Source organism: Chelon labrosus (genome assembly GCF_963514085.1).
Source record: "Chelon labrosus genome assembly, chromosome: 4".
Lineage (NCBI taxonomy): Eukaryota > Metazoa > Chordata > Actinopteri > Mugiliformes > Mugilidae > Chelon > Chelon labrosus.
The window spans coordinates 4296979-4321827 of record NC_140340.1 but is presented as its reverse complement, the minus strand read 5'-3'; the positions used below and the strand labels follow the sequence as shown (position 1 = coordinate 4321827).

General features: G+C 44.2%; 1 protein-coding gene across 1 annotated transcript in view; it reads left to right on the top strand.

Moving 5' to 3' along the window:
• Window positions 1-24364, top strand: part of cntn3b (contactin 3b) — a 60373-nt gene extending 36009 nt beyond the window's left edge. Inside the window, exons 6-23 of the mRNA XM_084542796.1 lie at window positions 742-945; window positions 2879-2981; window positions 3337-3521; window positions 4345-4481; window positions 6193-6322; window positions 6906-7056; window positions 10145-10272; window positions 13190-13365; window positions 16179-16296; window positions 17151-17309; window positions 17426-17575; window positions 18938-19008; window positions 19394-19628; window positions 20057-20166; window positions 21414-21600; window positions 23289-23401; window positions 23506-23671; window positions 24213-24364. Coding sequence (XP_084398922.1) covers window positions 742-945; window positions 2879-2981; window positions 3337-3521; window positions 4345-4481; window positions 6193-6322; window positions 6906-7056; window positions 10145-10272; window positions 13190-13365; window positions 16179-16296; window positions 17151-17309; window positions 17426-17575; window positions 18938-19008; window positions 19394-19628; window positions 20057-20166; window positions 21414-21600; window positions 23289-23401; window positions 23506-23671; window positions 24213-24304 — 2615 coding nt within the window. The 3' untranslated portion in view covers window positions 24305-24364. The remainder of the gene's footprint in view (window positions 1-741; window positions 946-2878; window positions 2982-3336; window positions 3522-4344; window positions 4482-6192; window positions 6323-6905; window positions 7057-10144; window positions 10273-13189; window positions 13366-16178; window positions 16297-17150; window positions 17310-17425; window positions 17576-18937; window positions 19009-19393; window positions 19629-20056; window positions 20167-21413; window positions 21601-23288; window positions 23402-23505; window positions 23672-24212) is intronic.
• The last annotated feature ends 485 nt before the right edge of the window (window positions 24365-24849 follow it).

Sequence of the window (24849 nt, the reverse complement as noted above, 5' to 3'; positions counted from 1 at the left end):
GGAGGTTATGCTGACTCTGAACTAAGTGGCTCCTGCTTGCCTAATCAGATGGAGCTTTGTATCTGCATCGCTGCACCCAGCTCGGACGCTCGATCCCATCCAAAGCCGAGTGGCTTGCTCCCTCGGGGGACATAGGATATGATTGACAGTCATTGCACACACCTTTGGACTCTGAGCCCCTCACCTCCGAAGTGGTAGATTACACAGAGCATCTCCTCTCTCTTGGAAATCTGTGCAGTGTGCGCTTCTTGGAGATGACACAGTAATTCATCATGGCAGCTCCTTCCTTTCTTATGGTAGACTTGCCGCTCGTGAATGGGCATGACAACAGATTCTTACTTCCGTATGTCAAACCACCTATCCCTCAGTCCATCCTTTGATTCGTTGGTGCCACCCAGGAACTGAGTCGCTCAGGGACCCAGGGAATGGAGGGCATGTGTCAGGGGAGGGCCACTGACGCGCTGTAATCCATTTTGTTGCGCTCCCTTTCCTTAGGTCTGCCAATTTTTCTGCACTGATAGCTATTACATCCACCATGTCTTGGTATCTCCTTCCAAGGAAACCGAGATAAGGGGAGGAAAATGACTTGATATGCGAACATTTTAAGGCCACAGCAGACGTCTTTTGATTGAGCTGCCCCGGCTGTAGAGGGCCAGTGGATGTAATATGTGTGGAATCGTATGAGGTGTGACGGTGGACCACCGCTGCACTGGAGTTTAATTGTTTTTATGTCCGTTCCAGAGCTGACATTTGCCTGGATCTTCAATGAATACCCGCACTTTGTACAACAAGACAGTCGCAGATTCATCTCTCAAGAGACGGGCAGCCTGTACATCGCCAAAGTCGAGCCTTCAGATGTCGGCAACTACACGTGCGAGGTCAACAACACGGTTACAAAGGAGCGGGTTCTCAGCTCTCCAACACCGCTGGTCCTTAGGAGTGATGGTAACTGCTTTAAATTACTTTATTACTCTTGTGTGGTATCGTTGGCTTTACTCTGTCCTTTTCAAATATGGTTATGCATCTTAAACGTACCATTGCATTTCACGGATAAAATCTGGTTGCACCTAAAGCATCTGTTGACAGCACTTGACAACATCCTTTCTTTACTTTCTGATCAACTCAAACAGCTCATTTCACTTATTTAAACCTCAAATATTTCAGTTTTGGTTTGTTAGGGAGACACCTGTAGTTACTGATGCTACAGGTTCTAGAAATCCAAGGGCAGAAAAACAAGCTGTTGTATTTTTAATGAAGACGTCAGGCATCATTCTGAGAGTAGCTGTGATCAGATTTTCATGCTGGACACGGCATGAGTCTGTGAACAGCAGGTCACGGTGAAAGGAGTTGGTTACCTCACTGAAAATGTTCAAAGCGTGGAGCCTGTTGCTTGCAGCTCTTCATCTAACAGCTCGCTGTGGCTGCTCCTCGTCTTTATTCACTTCAAACGCACCAAGGCACATTTTTAATAATCAATCATTGACAAAACACACTGCAATTTTTGTGACCACTTTATGGTAAAAGTCAACTAAATGCTTTTAATGTGAAGCCGCATCGGTAGGACACATCCAGTTTTCATTAGCAGCCATCATCACCACAGATGCTTAGTTTATAATAATATCCCAACATCAGTGTGCCCAGTCACCATTGTGTTACTTGATTTTGAAAGACAGTGACTCACCAAATTTTAATTTATTTGAATGAAGATTTGTGAAATCGCCACTTTAAATTAAATCGCAGCTCTCGTGAGTTAAAGCGTTTCTCTTTCAGTTTAACAGCAATTCAGCGAGTAGGATCTGGATCTTAAGATAAACCTGGGCGTTATCAGATCGTGAGGAAATCTCTTGGGTTGGTGTTTATACTCCTACTCCAGCTGGAGCAAAGTTGTAAAGTGATTTATTATAATTTCTAGACTTTGCAAGCCGTGACTATTAATAGATGGATCGCCCACGAAACCGACCAAAATGTTGTTTGGTGTTCCAGGTGTCACACAAAAAGCTTTCGTGAGCCGATTCTGGGCAGCGTTACTGTCAAAATGTCACAGATTCATTCTAACAGACCTGCACTTAGCTTCATGAAGTATTACTGTATTCAGCATTTGGTTAAAATAACTGAGAGGAGTGTTGATTCAATGCTGTTGAAGATGCTGATTTTCGTTTGTAGTACTAGAATTGTATTGGTCTCTACCAACATATATTTGTATTATTCTGACAGCCCCCATTTTAATAAATGGATTAGGATTAATACTAGAAACACAAGACTACATTTTCCAAAATGATCATCACTTGAATCACCACCTTTCAGCATAAACTGCACATAAGACCAGCCACGTATAACGATTTAGTGCAAGACTGTTATATTAGAATGCATTTGGTTTTGCTAGTGTACCTAATGAACTGGCAGGTGAGCGTTGATACATATCTAAATATATTTTTTGTCTACATTCTGCATGTTTTCCACACCCTTATCCCTGCACCGCTACTGCATCCAGACTGTGGGGGTTGTAATTGGTCATAGTAAATAGGCCCACTGCTATCTCTGCAAAGGAGTCTGTGACCCGTCCCAGTGATGTGAATATAAATGAAGTCATAAATGAAGTCACATTGCCAAATGTGATAAATCTCTGCCAAGCAAGTCCTTTCCCCTGATGTGTTCTCTGAATCTTTTATAACCAACCTCTGATTTCTTTTTCCTCTTTACAAGCCCTTCAGTGGTCACTTTTGCTCCGTACGCGTAAAGACTTTTTTTTTTTTTTTTTGGCGTTAGCAGTCCCCCTGTGTTGCTGCTCTCTCTCTGATCCATCGTGAGTGTAATGTTGGCTTTTAATCATTGATCTAAAACACTCGTTCTCTATTGTATCTCCTTTTTTTTTTTACAGGAGTAATGGGTGAATATGAACCCAAAATAGAAGTTCATTTTCCTGATTCCGTTCCAGCTGCAAAAGAATCCGTGGTGAAACTGGAATGCTTTGCTCTGGGAAAGTAAGTCAGCCTCGTTGTGTGTGTGTGTGTGTGTGTGTGTGAGACATAAGCTATAGGCTCATTCATGCATGTATCAGTGCTACTCAAGATGATTTAACAATGAGCAAGCGCAACATTACTCATTCTCAGATTCATCAATCCATATGGGAGCAAGGACCTCAGTGTGACAAGACAAGGGAGCAGGAATCAAAGTTCTTTGAAGAGCATCTGAAATCTGAGCAATCACAGCTTGATTTGTAGGGAACAATAACTCACAAGGCTTTTGCTTCAGCTGCTTTCCTTCCGTGCTTAGTCGCACTTTGATCACAGCGACTGACAGCAGAAATCCTGGGAACTTTTTGTTCCTCTCTTGCAGCCCCGTCCCGGAGATAAGCTGGAGGAGAACCAGCGGTGTCCCATTCCCCAGCAAAGTCAAAATGAAGAATTCGAACGCCGTCCTTGAAATCCCCAATTTCCAGCAGGAAGACGCCGGGACGTACGAGTGCATGGCGGAGAATCGGCGAGGCAAAAACGCTGCGCGGGGTCGCATTTCATTCCACGGTAAGTGATCCATTTCAAATTGAGTGACGGCGAAGGCAAGGAGACGCAGGGATGGATGAAACAGATATCCACAGTTGTACAGGAAACATGCAGGTGACCAGCAGCTAGAATCCCATTTCTTTGACAGAAAATCTCTTTGTCTACAACGTATGGGGCATAATGTCGCCATCAGATTTCAGAATAAGCTATGCATCCTGGGGGAAGGGGTAGAAGAAAAATGAATATCGTTTTAGAGGCTTCAGATCAATTTCCAGTCAAATCTGTTTACCAGCCTGTATCTATCACCTTGCCGACAATCCACTTGTTGAGTTTAAAGGCTCATTTAATGTACTGCGGGACGCTGTAACCTACGTACATAGCTTACGGCAGTGCGCTTGTCAGTCTGACTTGCTTTATAACAATGCCACCCGTATGTATGCGCTAAGACCGAAACTTTCGCCGAAATTTCGCCAAAGACGAGTCATACAAATGTTTGTATCGCTGAACCTCCTCAGTTAACCTTTCCTCGATGTGTTTCATCTTTATTGATCCAAAACAATCAATTTGGAGATGGAGAAGCAGCCAGAAATACGAAAGCAGAAACACGCCACTACCAAGCGGACCAATCACAGCTCTGGTGGTCTGCGTCGCCGTGACGCGTAGTTACATTTCTGGGAAGGTGCACGTCAGGCTACGGCGTTAGGGTCTAGTCTAAACCGCCTATAAGCTTTGACGCTGCTTTTATGGCCTTTTGAAATCTGATGGACGCCACTCTCCTACTAATCCAGTGCTCAGTGTAATTAAAAGACATGTTTGAATAGGTAATCCTTTCATTTATTCCAAGCTAAACCTCAGTGGCTGCAGACGATGTCGGACACCGCTCTGTCCATAGAGGAGAACCTCTTCTGGGAGTGTAAGGCCAACGGAAAGCCTAAACCATCCTACAGCTGGCTGAAGAATGGGGAGCAAGTGATTGCCGAGGTATGAAACTCTGTTAGACGTTCTTAAGATAATGCGAGCCGAGCTGAGAGGAAAAACAGTGCCGTCTGCCTTCATCAAAAGGCGGGATAGAGGAAAATGTGAGAAAAATAGTCACACTGAGGTTGCCAGGCTACAAGTGGGGACCCCAGGCAGTTGTGTCCAGACGAGACATCGTTATTTTTTAGATTTTGGGTTTTGTGGTTTAAACGAATGCAGTGTTTACTAGTTTTTTTATTTTTGTTTTTCCCCCTCATTTATTTTTTAGTCTGTAAGACAATCTAATCTAACTACCGTCAGACCTTCCTCCATAGGTCGCGCACAGACGTGACGGTTGTAGCAGTCACAGCTCTCACAGCTTGAATATCATCCGTTTTTCTGTTTGTGAAATTATTGGGGTAGTCCAGAGATTTCTTAAAGATTTTTGGCATGACGGTAACCACATGCAACGAGTAACCGGAGCCGTTATCTGGACAGCGGCTGATCCACGGGCCTTCGTATTTACATCTGCTGTTCATAAATATTCACAGTATACGAACATGCATTCATTTGTTTGCATGGCGTCGCTTTGAGCGCCGGCAGAAAGCTAGCGTGGAATGGAAACGGGTGACCTTCAGCTCTGAGGATGATTTTTTTTTTTTTTCGTGAAAATGCTGTTGTTCTGCACGGGTGTGGTCTGGTTGATTAGAACACGTTCTTAATGTGTGTTCTACCTGTGTACTGTACACTCCCTTCACACCTGCTATTAACGGGCAGTTGTATATGTTATCCTTTACCTTTGGACCGTAACCGTGATAACTCAGCCAGATGTAAATGAAAACTATACCGTGTCGACATACTGTTCACCATGACTCTGTGTTTCCACCTAGCTTACAGCTAAAATATCGTTTGACTGCCCTATAGCTAGGGTATAGTCACTAATACATTGTTCCCCTTGTAGCACTCTGGATCTCTTTTCTTTGCCGTGAGTGAAAGAAAGTAAGCAAAAGGGAGAAAAAGCCCAGTTCTTGCCAAAGGGCCTATTTGGGCATCAACTTTCTTCTACTCTGTGCTTTTATTTTTGACTGTTACGTTCCCGGAAAGGAGACAGGAATAAAAACAGGAATAAAAAGCTAGAGAAATGTTTATTTACGAAGTGAAACGAGGGAAATTTTGCACGAACGCTGCCCATGTGGTCCCTTTGGCACAGACTCTACCAGCATATGTGCTACCACGCTGGACCTACAGCTGGGAACAGCTGCACGCAACCTCCCGCTCCAGGAAGAGGAAGTGCACCAGCAGTAGGGAAGCACAAGGGAGACAGAAAACCGAAGCTCACGCACAGGATGCATGGAGAGCACTCGCAGCGTGCCACAATCCCCGACTTGTTTATTGAGTTCAAACTCAAAAGTCATCATCTGAGCTGTCATGACAGTTTTTCCAACTGAACAACCACAGAAAATAAATGACATTTTAAATGTACTGGCGGTGCATTGCTTCTTCTGCGTAACCAAGATGCAAGTTAGCCGTTTTCACCGCTGCCTCCTCATCTATTCCGAGCTGAACATACGTGGAGTGACACGAGGCTGGAGGCTTTTTTATTTTATTTTTTTCTCTGTCTACTCTCCTGCTGTCCTCCTCCCTTCCTGGTGCACCAGTAATTGCTACTGTGCCTTTGGACATAATCGGCTAGTCTTGCAATGGATATGCACAACTGTTTCTCTTTCCTTCGCAGGGCCGGGTACAAATTGAAAACGGAGCCCTTTCTATAGCTGTGTTGAACCTGTCAGATGCTGGGATGTATCAGTGTGTGGCTGAAAACAAACATGGCAGCATTTATTCCAGTGCCCAACTAATGGTGCTAGGTAAGATTCTCTCCCTCCTTTTCCTTTTATCCTGCTTATCTGTCTGTGCGTTTGATCATCTCCTAAGATAAAAACCAGCAGCCAGCTATAATGTTCCTCAGCAATCAGTCTACACACGCATTTGATGTCAGTGCGGGCTCTGCCAGCCAAAATATGAATCTGATAGAGTGTCTCATTTTACTTTCTGTCGTTTCATCTATTGATTTGGACACAAACACATTGCTTTGTGACATTGTGCATGCTTTCTCATGCAGACAGGATATTGATTTATTTGCAAAGCTTTGATGACTTCCAACTGACTGGCTCGATGAGAAATTCAATTCTCTCTTGATGCATGTGACACACACTGTGTGACACTTTAAGGTCCTAATGATGGCTAACAAAATGTGATGAGGGGTTTAGACAGTGGCTGCTGGGTGGAGACGTGATGAGGGTGGTGGAAGGGTGGAACCGAGGTTTGTTCTGAGATTTCATGCGGCTTTCTCCAAAAGCTGAAGCGGAACCGGGTTTCAAGAGGGCACAAGTGAACTGCAAAGCTTTGCGTCTGATTTTGTATCTATTTTCTCTACTTTCCTTCACACAGCATCTCCTCCTAGTTTCTCCAAAAGTCCGTTAAGGGCTTTGCTAAAAGCTCGCTCAGGCAGCGAAGTCACTCTTGAATGCAAGCCCCAGGCCTCGCCCCCAGCAATTAGCCTGTGGAAGAAAGGGAATGAGATCCTGCAGAGAACTGAAAGGTAAGATAAAAGTCCAAGTTCATATTCTTAGCGGCTTTCATTCACATTCACTGCATTCAGCGCCGACTTGTTTGAATAGTGCATTTGGCATTTGTGAAGATGCATAGAAGGAAAGGCTAATGAGGAGAATGAGAGCAGGGCACCCACTGGGAAAATTGGACGCAGCTAAAATATTGCGCACACCCTCGTGAGCAAATAGCTTGGTGCGAGGGAGAAAGATGAAGGTGGCCGTATCTATGCTGCGTGCATGAAATATTTAAGCAGATGAGAGATTAGCAAATTGAATTGCAGATGAAGATAAAGTATGTCTGAGTTTAGACACTGGTACTGACCCTCCCTCCATCAAGGGCCTGTACCGGTCCAGGTTTCAGGAAGCGGGCTGTGTCACACCCCGGACACAATCTGTTTAGAAAACCAGCCCGCCACAAAGACAGTTTCTTCCCCCCCGGCTGTCGCTCTGGCGAACTCTGAGCAGTCACAGAGTGTGAGACCATTCGCATGAACAACAACAATCCATCTGTACAACATGAAATAATAACTTTATTTTATGTCGTACAGATGGATCAAGATATATGTTTTTTACGCTTATTTGAGTTCTGTGCTTTTGTACAAGAGAGCAAAAGTTACCGGAGTCTAATTCCTAGTATGTGCACACGTCCTTGGCCAATATAGCTGATTCTGATTTTGAGACAGAGGAAGGAATTCGAATTAGCTGCTGTGCCTCCAATTATCTACTCGATCATGGCATACAAAGGGACGCGAGAGTTTCATGCAATCGCCAAACGCTGCACAGTCGAAAAACTGCTTGCTGCCGGCTGGAGAGCAAAGAAATCTCGCCACTAGACTAGAAACTCTGCGCACTGACACGATGAAGACAATGAGCAAACATCAAGCACCACTTCCAGCAGCATGAAGTGATGCTTAATTTAGTGTGTTGTCCTTCTGTCTGATTTCGTGTTGAACACACCCGGGAAAAAAAAATTTCACACAAAACTAAGGAACCAATTAAAGGTGGATGATTCTAAAAGCAAATCAGAAGGCACGAAATGGCACATGAGAGAAATCCATCTGCAGACTTTTCATCAGCCCAATTGGCGGGAGAAGAAAAGCTTTGACAGTTACAAAACCGTGCTGCGCGCACACACACACACTCACACACACAAAAAGGCAGGACTGACTGAATAAGAACAAGTCAAACACAGGCATCCCAGCGCACTGAAGAAATGCTGTTTGAATCGCTACCATGCTGCTCATTGAATCGAGGGCCCGGGAAAGAACAATGGGAGCAAAGCGTCTTGTCAAAACAGCGCTGAGGCTGTTTAGTTGGCGCCAGATGGGGAGATGCATGTTTAGCTGCATAAAAAATTGGTACAACTCCCAAGCCGACTGACATTCAGCACACTATACGTGCATCCCATATATGTTTTCAAGGTGCGCAAGACTATATAGGGACACGGGAGGAGAACGACATGCAGCCATGCCGTAAATTGGAGTTGAAGTCTCAACCTCAGTGGTCTACCTTCACCACAGGGTCCTTCCTACTTTGCATAACCTACAGAAAACACAACAATTTGATTATATTGTAGTTCATGAGTTACTTGAGCAAGGCAACCTCAATTCTGTTGAACTTCTTCACGTTTGGGACGGAGGCGGAACTCATTGGCTCGTTGTTTCTGTTGCATTTTCTTGGTGGGACGCTAACGAAACCAAACTGGTTGAGGGAGTCATACTAGAAGGACAAAATAAATTTAAAGCCTCCACAAAAGACATAGTTGACCAAGATGGGGCAATATATACCGATCAGGTATAACATTATGACCTAATGCTGTCTAGGTCTCCCTTGTGGTGACTCATCAGAGAATGGACATGGGCCTTCTGAGGGTTTTTTTTTATTTAGTTGTTCCTAAAGTGTTTTTGTGTGTGTGTCTGTGTCACATCCACACCAATGCATGCCAGGTCCAAAAGTTTCCCAGCAGAACACTGAATTACCACATGATGGTCAATGTTATTATTCACTTCTCCTGTCAGTGGTTTTAATGTTGTGGCTGATCGTGTAGGTGGGTTAAGTAAACGGAAACAATAAAAACAAAACGAGGCCTGGCCAATGAATGTCTCTACATTAAAAAGAACAAACAAAAGACTTAACTGTCTAAGGATCAAACATCAGAACTCAACGAGTGAGTGCGTCACGACGACGACTGGTTTGCTGCAGTTTGAAAGAAACGAATGAATCCAGTTTGGCTTTTAGCTCCTAGAAAACAAACGGGGAAGGTGGAGAGAAAAAGAGAGATGAGAAACAGATCTGCATACATCATGGCTGCCTAGCACTTAACATTTCTATGTAGCCAAGGTTATGCACTGTACCCAGAGATGCTCACAATACAGCAAACTGTGATTATATTTTTCAGTTTAACTTCATTTAACTTTGGAACGGAACATGTTTTAACCTTTAATATTTTCTTTTTCTGTGCTTGCTTTTTAAATTTTGTGCTGAATTGCCTTGAACACTTTCTTTTGTGCAGCAGTGTGTTGCACAATGTTAGACCATGTATTATCTGACTTGCAGCGCTTCTGAATATTTGGCTTTTATTGAATATCTAACCAGTCAGTGACCTCCCAGCAAGATCAAGGTTCCTAACCGACCTTAGCAACATAAAGCTTTTACAGCACATTTATTCATCGCCAAGGTATTCACTAAGGCTCTTTGTGATTGTGTTTTTTTCTTCCATTTAGTATTGTGTACCAGACTTTAGCCCACTGCTGAGTCAGGGTGATGGGTCACCCTGCCTGCTGCTAACCCACCTTTAAGAATTTCATTTTTCTGGGATTTGGTGGAAAGCTTCAAAGTATCTTCAGGTTCAAAGTGCCTATTCAGCGGATTTTCTCTTTTGAAAAGAATACAATTCAGATAGAAAGAGTAAACTTACTAAACGGATACTGATAACAAAAAAAAAGGAAGGTCACGGGTGAATATGTTGAATATCAGCACGGAATAATGACTACAAACGGATGCAATACAAGCCAAGCACTTCAACTGAACACTCTCCACTCGGGTCAATACGGTAAAAAGCTGTTCTCCTTCACCCAGGATTACTTTGCTTTCAAATGGAACATTACGGATCGCCAACGTAACCAAACGGGACGCGGCTGTCTACACGTGCATCGCTAAGAATCAGTTTGGGACGGCAAGCACGACCGGGAGGCTGCTCGTCACCGGTGAGTCTCCTCCGTCCATCCTGAAACACAAATCGCCCTCACTTAATTTACTTCCCACCGTGCCCTGGCTCCTCTGCTTTGTTGATGAATATGAAATGCTTGACAACCTTTTCCATTTAGGTCCTGCTTTGCGCGCAGCCTTCACCGATAAAAGATAAAAGATAAAAGATAAAAGATTCGCTTTCAAATAGTTGCAATCATTCAACAGAAGAAGACAAAAGCAGCTTCTCATTTCTACCTGTTTGATTTTGACAGCTGTTGTTTGGACTATTATCTACTATGAGGTCAAAAAGGAAAAAACAAAAAAAGAAATTTGAACATTTTGGGAAATAAATCTCTTGGTTTCTTTCCATGAAACTAATGCTGGTCCAGAAAATGGATGTATTAGCTATAAGCTGTGTGCAACGGCCAGATGTATCTACTGTATTCTAAATTAGCGTAACTTAGGCAAACTCATTCATCCAAGTCTGGCATTTCCTTAAAATCTTCTTTATTTTCAGTGTGTGTAATTTCTACACACAGCTAGAGAAAGTTACTTCTATTTATTTTAAACCACAGCTGATGTTTTGTCTTTTGTGTCTTTGCGTTTAGAGCGTTTCAATGAAAGCTTTATGCTTATTGATTGCTTTCTGTTGGATATCAATATAGCATTCAATATAAATTCTCTTCTTTTTTTCATTGGACAGCTTTTACTTGTGTTAACACTGGCAGAGTTGGCCCCCTGACTCTCCTCTTTCCTTTATTCTGCATCTCATGGATATATTTAGAAAGTTGGCAGTGACGTTTGGGAAATGCTCACGTATCGTACGCCATCGCTGCAACTATTAAATGTCCCAAAACGATTACATAATCGTACATTATTGGACTTCTTGCGTGAGTGACTGTACATTGTACGTGCATTAATTAGAGTACATCTGGCAACCCAGTTTAAAGTCATCAGCTGTGATGCACTTTGACAACCAGAGCTCTAGGAACTTAAATCCTGCCCTTGTAGGTTTATTTTCTGCTCCATTTGGCCAGGCAACATTTTCAGTCGAGACAAAACGACCGTTTCAGCGAATTGTTCCATCAGTAAAAAAAGATACACGATAAGGTGTAACTTAATCTGACATGTCCTGGTTGGTCACCAAAAGCCTCGCCAGCGCATGCCAGCAAGTATGCCAGTTAATCTGATTTTAATCCTGTTAATCTGAAACAATGCCAGGTCTGCAGGTTGCAGCTTCGGATTTTGATTAGAAAAATCAAAGCGAGGGGGTATCTGTCTTTTAACTCTTGGAAAGGAAAGATGTAAATGTCCTTTAAATTTGGATCTGGTGGCTACATACACATTATACCGTGCTAATTTTATTCTCTCGACAATGCACAGAAAGAGGCTTAGCGCTAACAGGCAAGGGTAAACGTCTGCATTGTAGACTGTATATAAATATGGACAATGCATCCCCACTTCTTTGCATTGGCCAAACTGATGCTATTTTCCCGGGGATATGGGCGGGAATTTGCAATTTTGGAGCCAGAGTCCGTGCAGTACGGTCCGAGAGTGCAGCCACAACTTCGATAGCCCCGCCGGCACGTCCTCCGGACCCACTCACATTTTCGTTTAATTAACACTGCGCTCTGCTCTACGCTTCACGTAGCGGTCGGCATGGCAACTTGTAGTCATCATGATGTCACATCCTGTTTCTATAGCGTCAAATAAACTAAAACAAAACTTATCCAAAAAATTGACACTTGAGTATGCATCAGCATTATATTAACTACCTAAAATGACAGAAACCATAGTTGAAAAACATTATTTGACGTGCATTTTAGTGTTTTAGTTTGGCGCAAGTCCCACCCACTAACATGGTGGGGGTGGAGCTTATGACCTATACTGCAGCCAGCCACCAGGGGGAGCTCTACTTGCTTTGGCTTCACTTCAGAGGAGCTGTTCCACCGTCAGTCTTTATACTCTCTATGGTCTGCATCCTCAGTGGTTTATATTTGATGATGTGTTGCAGCATTGTATCCTCAGGATTATTTAATATATGACGTGCATAACACTGTGTGATTAGATGTTTACTTCTTACATCCTCCAAACTATAAATGTCAGGTATTGCTCTATGTTAAGGTAGTAAAACTATGATCACATGATTGCTTATTGGCACACGGTCAGTTTTCTTGTTGTTCTTCAATAAAAAAAAAAAAAAAGGTCAACCGTTTTCCAGCAATCTAAGGCGTGAAAGCACCTTCATTTGGATCCTTTTACATTTAACTCATATTTCTGTCCTGTGTGACCGCGACAAACACGGTTATTGTCACAATTAATTTTGCTGGTATACATTATGCACAATGGCAGTAAAGCAGGCAACAAACATTGTCTTTGATTTAGTTAAAGGTCATTATTTATGAGCGCAGTGACATAACACGTTCACATGGTCCCTGATTTTTACACTTTTGTGTGTGCGCGCGTGTGGGTGTGTGTGTAGCCACCTAACTTATTTTTCTCATTAACTTCTATTCTTCTCATACACTGACAGCTGAACCATTTAATGTCACAGAATTTAATTACTGTGACCTTTCCTCGCCGTACTCCAAGGCCTCCAATCCACCGTCACCAGTGGGAATGCGCTCCCACCATCTCCTGTGATCCTGTTTTTCGAACATCTTCTTCCAAATTGATCCCGGGAACATGAAGTCCGAACCGGAGATGTCATTAAAATGTTACATATAGACGGGCTTGGAAATCCGGTGGTTATTAAAATCATTAAAAAAAAAAAAAAAGAAGAAGAAGCACACATCCGTGGGTAATTTAATGACGGTGACTCGATTTAGCTGTGAATTGGAGCGAGACGGCCGTTGCAAGGGTCACGGTTGGTGTTAAGAGGTTCTGGTGGCAGGGATATTAACATGCGTGTGCTGTCATCTGTTGTCTGGCCAGAGCCAACCAGAATCACCATGAGGCCTACTAACATGGAGATTATTGTTGGCGAGAGCATCGTGCTACCCTGCCAGATTGCCTGCGATCCAGCTCTGGATGTCTCCTTCTCGTGGGCATTCAACGGCCAGCTCATCAACTTCCAGCAGGACAGCGATCATTTCGAAAGAGTGGGCGGGGTAAGTCATCTTGAGGCATTACTACGTCGGGATGCTTTTCTCGCTATTCCGGGATTAAGTGGGACATACTGCGTGATGTGGAAGGGCATGCTCCACTGACCGCCGCAGGGCTTCTTGGACTCTAATAATACACAAGCAGAGACTTATGCCAAACCTTGTCCATTTGAGTCTTTCACTGTGGTCGCTGGCGAGCAGCACCTCAAAAAGGAAAGAGGGATCTATTAGAAATCAATTACATCATTGCCGTCATTCATACGCCGTAAAAAGCCTCGCTGAACGGTACTACTGGGTCGACAATGGAGACCCTTACCTTTTGAATTGGCCGCCCCGTGTTACACCTCAAAAAATATATTGTTGAAATGCCATTTCAGTCGCACAGAGGGGTTCTCATTAATAAAGTCTTTATACTTTTCATCCTTTCAACTTCTAATTCCCGCACCTCAAGGGAGAACATTTCCTTATCATCTCCCTCTCTCTCTGCCATAATTGAATTTGCATACCTATTTATGAATCTTGAGCCCCGAAATAATTAAGTAATGAGCTGGCTGGCTGGCTGGCATTCACCAAGGGCAGGGCTGGCACCAGTGAATGTTCATTTGAAATCCACGTGCCTTGAAATAACGATAAGTGACGACGTTCCGTTGAATATTAGTTCCTTTTGATGAAGGGCAAAGTTAATTGTTCAGAGCTTGTCAGTTTAAAATGACTACGCACACTCGTTTGGTTTTACAGAGCGCCATTTATCAGCCAGAGTTAGAAGTCTGATCAGGGTTATTTATGTGTTTAAAGGTTGACATCATGTCTTAAAACCCTCACAGTGCTGCGGACACGCCAAACTCATATCTTCATGAATGTAAACGGCAGTTACTAATGACATTGAACTGCGCGTAGGCATTTAATGAGATAGAGTTCTCAGAGAATCTGTTTCCCCCTGTCCAGAGAGATTACCAGCCCCCCCCCCTGCTCAACAGCTTCTGATGAATTAATTAACATAATTAAAGCAAATCTGCCTCATCACTTCCTTCCTGCCGTGGCAGGAGGCCCGCACGACGCATCCCAAGCTCTCAGGTCGGCCAGGTGGCGGCTGACATCGACGAGAGAATCAGACACGGCGCTTTAAAACTGTCGGGGCGAAAGGAGGGGAGATGAAAGGGAGGGGGAAAGGAGGCGAAAAGAACGGGAGGGGGAGCCTTTTTATCCCGTGGCTGCATAGAAGTGTCATTCGGCTCTGCCTTGTCAGGTACCCTAGAGAGGGGGGGAGGGGGGGGTCCATGGGCGTTCATGCCCAGTTGCGGCGGTGGAGCTATGATCACTAGCCGCTGGGGGTGATGAAATCTACTATGACTGCAGCGAGTCTTAACCGGCTCGCCCCCAGGTGACTAGTTTCTAAAGCAGCGCACTCCTTTTCGGCGCCGGCTGACACGCTTTGTGACAGGCCACTTCAAGGGGTGACTTTCAGAGGGTGAACTCCCATCATCAGTCAAATAAGAACAGAATAATGCAGCGTGGATAGAACTGTTAATACGTAACGATTTAAATTACATTTTATCCTCGGCGTACGCGGGGTCACAACGGACAAGGCCGGGGATGTTCTATACTTTTTCTCATTGTCGGCGAATCTCGCCAAAAGGCCAGAGCCATCAGTGAACCGCTTCTGGTGCGATAACAGCGATCTCACGGGTTCAGAGCATGTCACGCCGTGCGAGAAGGGCGTGATAATATCTCTCGCAATCTGTGTCGGATTAACAACTAGGGTGTGGCGCCAGGTTTTTGGCATGTGATTAATGCTTAGATGATCGTAATGCGCTGTGAGAATTTTAATTTTTTTACGCAAGCTATCGTTCGTTACCCAGAAAATTTAAATTAGCTTCGCAGGTTAGTGCCACCATTTTGGATTGACAACCAAAGATTTACAACCAGAGCGTTTATTTGACGCAGGGCTGTGGGACTATTAGAAATAGCACAATAGAATAAGTCCACATGTACTGTCCTGCTAATACAACAAACGCAAATCAGGCCACGAACAAATATGGCCCCTAACAAATGAACTACTAAATCCAAACTGAAAAGTACATTTGTTTTCTCTCGTCTGCAGTGCCCAGCTATGCCAGGAAATGGCGTGGCCTTTTTAAAAAATGGAATTATGTGCTGTTTTTGTTATTTACTTTTAAAAATCTTGGAGCCAGTGCGGTAGAGTGCAACAGGGAAAGTGAAATGTTGGTTGGATGGCATTGGATGGTGTTTTTTTTTTTTTGTCTCTTTGTGGTTTTTAATGATAAAAAAAATATATATATTCATGGGAAATAACTTTTTTTTTTCGTGTGCAGCCAAAATAATATCTGGCCTCATTCAGATAGAGAAGTAAACAATATTTGCTGTGATGTTTTTGCTGTTTTTTTCCTCATGCATGGCGCTCGTGTAAACTGATATTTGCTCTTTACACTGGGAGGGTACACCCATATCTTGCTTGAGCCTGTGTAATTAGAGAATAATTAGGAATGCCTTTCCGATTAGCAGGACTGTGTTTATTTTGTGTGTCCTGTGTGTGGCTGGTGTCTGTTTGCAGGGGGGTTGGGAGGCTGGCTGGTCGGGCAGCGCCTGAAGGACAGCCAAAAGCGTTATTTGTGCAGAGTACATCTGCCATGTCGGTTGTTGGTGTTTGAAGAGATGCGAAAAATCCGTGGCCCGGAGACACTGTGATTGTGGAAAGCATTATAAATGTTAACAAATCCTTGCGCCAAAAGCTGAGTGATGAAATAACACTGCATCGCTTGCTGAGCCTGTTTTTTTTTTTTTTTAACCATGTCTTATAGAGTATATCAGGGGATCTGATGATTCGTAACATCCAGCTGAACCATGGTGGGAAGTATGTCTGCGTTATTGACACTGATGTGGAGAGCCTGTCCACCTCTGCCATTTTAGTTGTCAAAGGTAAGAGAACCACTTTATTTCAACAGCTCGGAAAACTCTTGTATATTCACTGTAAAATAATGTGGCGTTGAAGCATCGGTTGACGCATTCAAAGTGACAGAAGTTTGACAGAAAGGTGTGAAAAGTCCCCGAGGCCCTCCTGTAAAGATGCAGTGCAGGAAAGCAAAAGCGGAGGCTGCCTCGGTCACAGCGGTGTCGGCTTCTGTTTATGTTACATACGTGCTGCTCAAATGTTAAAATGGTATCTAACTGCACTAGGACGGGCGTGCACGACTTTGGGCACCGCTGCGTGCATCTGGCTCGGTGTTCTGGCTTATCTCCGGTGATTTGCATTGGTATTCATGGCCTTACCAAATTGTAATGGCTGTCCCAGGTGCTTTGAGAAGGCAATGTTTATCACAGAAAATGACTGTAATTGGCTCATTTACACATCGGCAAAATATCATAAAAGGCATTTGAATAATAGAGCTGCAGAACAAACAACGGCAACATGATTAAGCCAGACCATGTAAAAGTCACAAACACCCACTCCCCCATTTTTCTATTCTTTTTTATTTTTTTACCGATGTCTCCTTCACATGGAGCCTCTATTTCCTTTTTTTTTTTTTTTTTAATAAATGATCCCATCAAGTTTATCTTTCCGCTGCCAGTGAACCCATGGCCAGCCATCACTTAGTGGGCCCTGCACATCACACGGTGCATGCACAAACCAAGAACACGGCCTTTAATTAAAGCTAGTGTGATGGCCTTGATAAGTAACACGGGGTAGAAGTCTTTATGAGTTTGATGAGGGGAGGCTTCTTGGAATGAGCGATCACCTTGGGCTCACCCTCCTCGTTGTCTGTTTGATGTAGGTCCTCCAGGTCCTCCAGACAAGGTGGCAGTGGAGGAAATCACAGACAGCACAGCCCAGCTGTCCTGGACTCCGGGAAGGGACAACGGCAGCCCCATTACTGGCTACATCATCCAGGCTCGAACGCCTTTCACAGTGGGATGGCAGGCCGTAGACACGGGTATCCTCCCCGTGTTTGCCCTATTTTTCCATGAACTTGTGTAGCCGTTTATTTATTCATCATTCAATTTGAGCCCAGTTGTGCGGCATCGTGAATTTCTCCTTCCCGCTTCGCAGTGCCAGAGGTGGTCAACGGCAACATGCTGACAGCCACGGTGGTGGGTCTGAACGCCTGGGTGGAGTACGAGTTCAGGGTGGTCGCCCGCAATGCCGTGGGCCTCGGAGAGCCTAGCCCGGCTTCGGCTAAAACCAGGACGGAGGATGCAAGTATGTACACAATAAACACTAACCTGCACGCGTAGGTGCTTACACGTGAAAAATAATTTGCTGTAGTTTTAAAATGGTGACTTACTATGTCTTCCTGGGTTTTAAAATTAGGTTTATTTGTGTTATTTGGTCATAATTTTCAAATCTTGTTCATGTAAAAAGTGCAACAATTCCACAAAAATTAGAGAAAGCTAGAGAACTGGATTTGTTTCTTGAAGACATCCGAGCAGCTTCTTGAGTTCTAAAGGACTGGTGGACAGTTGAGGTTTGCTTGACTAGTGTCCATTAACGACCAGATACTTGCCTGTCGTTAAAGGGGGGGACTGTTTGTCCCTGTCCTTTTTCTCTAAAGAATGTTGTTCTAACCACCTATTATCAGTCAGAGGCTCCAGCTTTAAGGTGTTAATGGGGGGTGACACATGGGGGTACACCTAGTTTCTACACCTGAAGGACAAAGGACACTTCTTTGAGGACAATAATGTCCAAATTTTAGCCAGAGAGGATTTTCTTTAGAGAAAGAGGACAGGACAGTTCCCCCTTACCGACAGGTAAGTGTTTAGTCGTTAACAGAAACAAGTCAAGCAACTTCTCACCAGTCCCTTAGACCTGAAGAAGCTACTCGGATGAAACGTCTTCAAGAAAGTCCAGGTGCATTTCTTTGACGTTTTTGGATATACCATGACCTGGACTACTGAGAACATTCAAAGACAGTGCCTTTATACTGGCCTGGAGTTGGACAAATGCATATTCACAACTGCTAAAACAAATGCCCCAACGCTCAGATGAAGCTCCTTCTCAAGACATCTGCTGTGTTACAGATGATTTCACTGTATCACTAGGACTCTTTGTGTAATGGCTGGAGTCTAGAAAAACAATGAATATAAATGAATCTGAGACACCGATGTAGGATTAAAACTGGAATCTCAATTCCAGCATTCAACCGTGCTAAGACAAATCACTCATGGGCATCGGGCATAAATGCTGCTTACTAAAGCATGGCTCCACTTACTAAAGGATACTACGAGGACGTGCTTGAGTGCTCCTCCACCTACACTTTTTTGCCAACACGCCACGGTGCACAAACAGAGTGGGAATAGCAACGGAGTGGGTTGAGTCAAATGTCGTTTGCGAAATATTACAAATCTGGGCTTGTGGTGTATGCACGATGACATTTTGGCAATGGCGGTAATTCACTATTCTTTGAAATGTTGTTTGCACGGAGTGAGGGATTTGTGGGGTGCAAAATAGAAGACAGTATCTGCAGCAGGCAGCCTTGTCATAAGGCTCCAAGTACAGTTGAGGCTTGTCGTTGAGCTTTGTAAACTGTGTTCTAATTGCTCCCCTCTGGGCTTTACCTCTCAGTTCCTGATACAGCTCCCACTGATGTTGGAGGTGGAGGCGGCACAAAGTCTGAATTAGTGATAACATGGGAGGTAAGTCATCTGTCACATTTTAGTGTTCTTTCCATTGCAGAGTAATGGTTTTGCTTAATTGTGCAGAATTGAATGGAGCAATTTTATGGCCCATATTAGAGGGAGACACCTCTCATCTAGCTCAGGCTCCAAGTACCATTCCTCCTTCCAAAAGCAGGGACAGAGCGTACTTCCTCTGAAGAGTTTTGCACTTTATCCACGATTATATATCAATGCAAGAGGGAAAGATGAGGTAAAAGGTGATTGTGGAGAGTTTCTGGCACAGAGAGAAGAGTCTGCGTCTATTCACAGAGACCTTTGTCAAGGTGCGGCGCAGAGACGGGCCTGTCTGTTTCTTTGTCTGTATGCATTTTAATATCACTATAGTTTTGTGTTTTGCTCCCAGCCTGTGCCCGAGGAACTGCAGAATGGAGAGGGCTTCGGCTACATCATCGCCTTCCGGCCCGTTGGCACGGTCACGTGGACCCGAGCGGTTATCTCCACCCCCGGCGTGGCACGCTACGTCTTCCACAACGACACCATCCCGCCCTTCTCGCCATTTGACGTCAAAGTGGGAGCCTACAACAACCGAGGGGAGGGTCCCTTCAGCTCTATCGCCGTCGTGTACTCTGCAGAGGAAGGTACGGTATAAATTTCACAGCCCGGCAGCAGAAAGCGATGCTTAAATAAGCTATAATCTCTCTCCTTACAACCATGACCTTGAATAGTAATGATGAAAAGATTTTTTTTGGTCAGTGCTGTTATTTTCCTCCGCTCTCGAGCTGGGAACGTCAACTTGATATTAGTTATCGTGCTGGTAGATTACAGGAAATCCTAGCAGACACTTACCACACCATGCTGTCAGGGAGGTATCCTGTTAATTGAATTTGCTGGGCAGATAGTCTTCCCTTATGTCAGTCACAGATCCCATTAAAACAGAGCGGGGGAAATAGCTTTTCAGTGAAACTACAGGTCTATTCGGTGCCTTACCGCTTATTGCTATTAGTGTGTGTGTTAGTGCTGGATGAGTCTGTGGGATTCTCACTACATTCCTGCTCTATTTCTACAGTCCCCAGTGTGGCTCCTAAGAGGGTTAGGGCTAGAAGTGTGTCTGCAGCACAAATTGAAGTGATCTGGGAAGCTCTCCCTGCCATCCCTGAAAGAGTGCTTGGATATGAGGTATGACTAAATGCAAAATCAGTCTCTCTCTCTCTTTTTTTTATTTTTACAAACATTTTCATAATTGGGCTGTTCCCTTCAGTTTTTAATCTAATAGTATTGCTTCTGTTTCTTTAATATATAACATTATACTATATGTTTTCATGCATCTCTGCAGGGATTTTGTTATTAATTTCACATAATGACCCCAATACTTTGTACTACCCAAAAGGAATAGGAAACATGCAAGAGTAGAATAAAAATCCCCTTTCTTTTCAAGAATGCAAACAGAGCTTTGCTGTTTTTAGTTCCCCTTCCCACCACCACCACCACCACCACCGCCCCTCGGTGCTCTTTCAATATCTGTCACCTCTGGCCCCCGGCACAAAGCACTCCAGTTGCCATAGTGCTGGCCACATTGTCCTTTCAGAATGGAGCTCATTTCTCCAAACGCGGTCCTGAAGTGGATTTAGCGGCTGCTGCATCTCAATAGGCCACCAACCCGAAAGAAAGCAGAGCCGTGGACTGCACCTGTGTGGCACTCGACCTTTAATTAGACATTGTTAGGACTGCAAAGTGCAGCCCAGTTTCAGATTAAGGTAACACCGCTCAAGAGATTATATTAGCGTAAACAGAAATCTGGTGATTATCGTGTGACGCTTTAATTGATAACAAATGGGGAATACAACCATTTCTGAGCCATGGAAAAAGTCGGAGTACCCCCGAGGGCGGACTTCACATTTCATTTAAGTTAATTATTGCTTTAACTCTTATGTCACTTAATACCAGACACATGAATATTGAAGATGACCCAAAGCAAGCGGCAAATTATTCAGTTTGCTTTATCACCTGCGCCCATAATTGTCAGCTGATAGCCTGAGGAAATTCGGCATCATGTTGTACAAAGCAGAGTCCTGAACTGTCAGTACAAATAAAATATTCCGAAGTTATATTGCTACCATTTTAATTTTTAATATTCAGTTTCCTTAGATAAAAGAGCCAGAGAGAAGTATGAAGATGAGTTTTCCTTCCTGGGTCAGTTGTCACATGACCCACTAATCCCCTTTACATGAACAGGGGTGGCTGAGAACATGTGCATCAGTAATCGAGACTCCATTAGTTAAAAATGTATTATTCACAATCTCTCCCTCCCTCCCTTTTTGTAATACAAACAGCATTTCAGATTTGATGATGGAAAATGAATATCAATAAAGCAATGAAATGCACCGCTAGAATCAAGCCTTGTTAATGCCCCTCTCTTCCACCAGGTCGTATACTGGGAAGACGACACCAAGCCTGACACCGTTGGCAAAGTGCGCATATCTGGAAACTACACGCTGGTTAATATCACCGGGCTGAAAGCAAACACGGCGTACTACCTTTCCGTGGCCGCCTTCAATACGGCTGGCCCCGGGCCGCAGTCGGTGCCCATCAACAACACCACAAAGAAACCACGTGAGTCCGCTTCATGTGAACACTCTGGGACGAAGTCGTCCCGAACACAATAAGGTTTGTTGGTTATGACTGAAGCAGGAGGTGATCTTCTGCTCGCAGTGTTACACCATGGAGGCCTTAGGGTGTCCTCGGATGATGAAACGGAGTACCCTGCTGGCCTTACACTGGGAACAGTAATATGTTAGGAAAAAGATAAGATAGTGTTCTTCTGTAAAACAGGTTCCCATTTTAAGAAGCATTTTAAGCGGCCTGCTCATCATTCCTTTGAGGATCTCTAGAGGATTTTTAGTCACTAGCATAGGGGTACATGGTGCTAGCCAAGGGATGGTCATCGCTAGATCCACATGTTAGCTGCTAGTCTAGAAATGCTTGTGTCTAGGTTAGTCACTAGCTTAGGGATGCTCATCACTGGCATGGAAAAGTTAACTGCTAGCCCAGGGATGCTAGTTTTTAGGATAGGAAGAATAGTTGCTAGCCCAGGAATGCCAATTGCTAGCCTAGAAAAGCAATGTGACCTGTGAAGTCAGTTGAATATCCAATAAACTGTTGAGGCAGGCTCTCTAAGGTCGTACTGACTCCATGGCTGAGTTAGCTTGTGGTGTCTGCCTTCAGCTTTTTGTGTTGAAGCATTAGCAGAGCACATTGAAAATTGTGGCTCTGACATAAACAAACTAGGCTCCTCCAGCCTCTCAGTGCTCTTACTTTTGTGCAGCCCTACAATTAAATTCAAGCTAGTTCACACACATCTGTTTTTCAAAAGTGCTTACACTCCTGCGTCATTTCGTCTGTCTGAATTACACCGTAGTGTGTTTTTCCCCCATGGTTTGGTTCATGCAGGCAGGTGTGAACAATCGCACTCAGTTGCGAACCAAAACAACCACACCAGGACCCCTGAGGTGGGGTGGTCTTGGTCCAGTGCCAATTGATTTGTCAGGTTGCATTTGTTTAATCAGATAAGAACAAGTTTGATCCAAACGGTTGCTGGATACATTAGCTCCCAATTCTGCTCAGTCATCTCAGTCAAGGGCGTCGTTTTTGCAAAGTGAGAAGCCGTAAAGACGTTTCCTTGTAATGCAATCTTCTGACATACAGTCTGTTTTCCTGCTAAGCATCAGACTGTCATTACCACATTCAACACGAAGAAAAAAAAGACCCGTGCGGAGGTATGATTAAGCGTTACACCTGTTACATTACCCAGATACATACCTCAGTTGTGAGCAAATGCCAGCTCTGCTGTAGTTCCTTATTAAATCGCATTTCCCTCACAGATATAGAGTTATGCACTAAGCTATACACACAGCCGTCTCCCTGTATTTACTTTGTTGCTCCTACCCTAGACACATCTTACCCTTAAGCAGAGTAAATTTCCACATGGTTTGTAGTGATGCAATTTGGTTCTCTTGAAAATGCTCCCAGTCTGCAAAGTTATCAACTCAATCAGACCGGAGCAAGCAAACTCTAGGTGTGAAAATGCCCTGCGTGGGAGTGTGTTGTGCCTTAGTTCCATAGAATTCACCACATCTTAATTAGTGAGGGAGTTCTCCTGACGCCTTAGTTTAATAGTTTTCCAAGTGGAGCCGCTCAACAAGCCAGAAATTTGTCGCCTGCTCCACAATCCAAGCAATCTTTTAGGTTAAATTGTTAACAGCATCTCCTGTATATATTTACCTCTCATTTTCCTTTGCTAGCTCCAGATCGGGCTCCCCTCAACATACAGTGGACGATGATTGGCTCCACGCTCACGCTGCACTGGGACCCGGTAGTAGCCATGGAGACGGAGTCAAAGGTCACCGGGTATTTGGTGGGTCCCAGTTCTTTTGCAGAGCTCTGATTTATCTTCCCAAATAAGAATGGTGGTCCTTCTCGCTTTAGCTCATTTGTCTGCATCACCCTCTCCTGCGTCAGGTGCTGCTGAAGAGACATCGCCACAATGACATCACCACTATCTTGACCAACAAAACCACCGCTGAGCTCAGCCTCTCAGCCAGCGACAACTATCTCATCCAGATCAAGGCTGTGAGTGAGGGCGGTGAAGGTGTGGGCAGTGAACCCATTCACATCCACAAATTAAGTGAGTGTTGCCGATCTCGCTCCCCGTTCGTATTAGTTTATTTTCCGACCACCGATTGTGGTAAAGCAAGGATTTGATAATTTAGGAAGAACATTTAATTTTGCTTCATTGCATCCCTTTCCAGCCATGTGTAATAGACTTATTTCGAGTGCGATAAAAGCGACCTTTTTAGAAATGCGTGCGCGGTGTCATCCATCTCTGCCATTGGGTTATTATTCCTTGTTGACTGGCTGCACAGTGCTGCAGCATATAAAGCAGTTCTGTGCTCCCATCTCGCTGCTGTGCAAAATTGTGGGGCTGCTCAGTTTGCCATTTTCCTCTTTGATGTGATACCAACTTTATCTTCTCGATATAATTAAATAGCCTCTCCTGTTGAAAGCCAGTAATAATGTAGATATGGAAAGAATTCACACTAGGCTTTTGATTTATGATGACTGGTGGGATATTTAGAGGGTAGCACGGCGTTCTGCAGGTTTTCCTTTGCTTGATTGGAGGGGTATTTCTGGTTCTTCACAAGCTGCTCTGCTGGTTTTGATTGCAGGCATGGGAGCGCGGGGCTCCGGAGCAGGACGTCTCAACCCGTTGTGCCACTCTGCAGTCCTCGTCGGTGCACTGCTCCGCTGCATCTGGTGATGTCTAATCACAGCCTCTGGAGTATCCTCCCTACCCTTCCGTTGCTTCAGTCAGCCTGTTCTATGTTAACCCTCCACTGGACTGGCGCAAGTCCTGGGCTTCAGTGGCAGGACTGGGGCAGCCTGGAAAGCGCTGGACTGCGCCGGACTTTCAAAGGGACCATGCCACTTCTTTCAAAGGACCGCCAGACGGAGACGTGATTATCTGCGTGCATGATATCTTTCGGTATTTCTTCCAGCATCATAAGTGCCGCCATGCTTTAGGTTTCATTTTAGGAGTTGTGATGTCTACATGACATCTTCTTGGTATCTTTGGAGATACTTATGCCTTAAAACCCACTTTAGAGTCCATACCAAAGGAGGTGAGGCTACTTGCTTTACAGTTTCTTTAACACTGGATAAAACGCGTTTATCTTCTCACACACTCTGCAGAATTAGCCAACAATCGTCTCAAAAAAAATTGCAATTGTTAATTGCCATTAACCTATAAGCGCACTTATCCTGTTTTTTGGCCAAAATGAACATCCATTGCAGGCTTAAAATGTT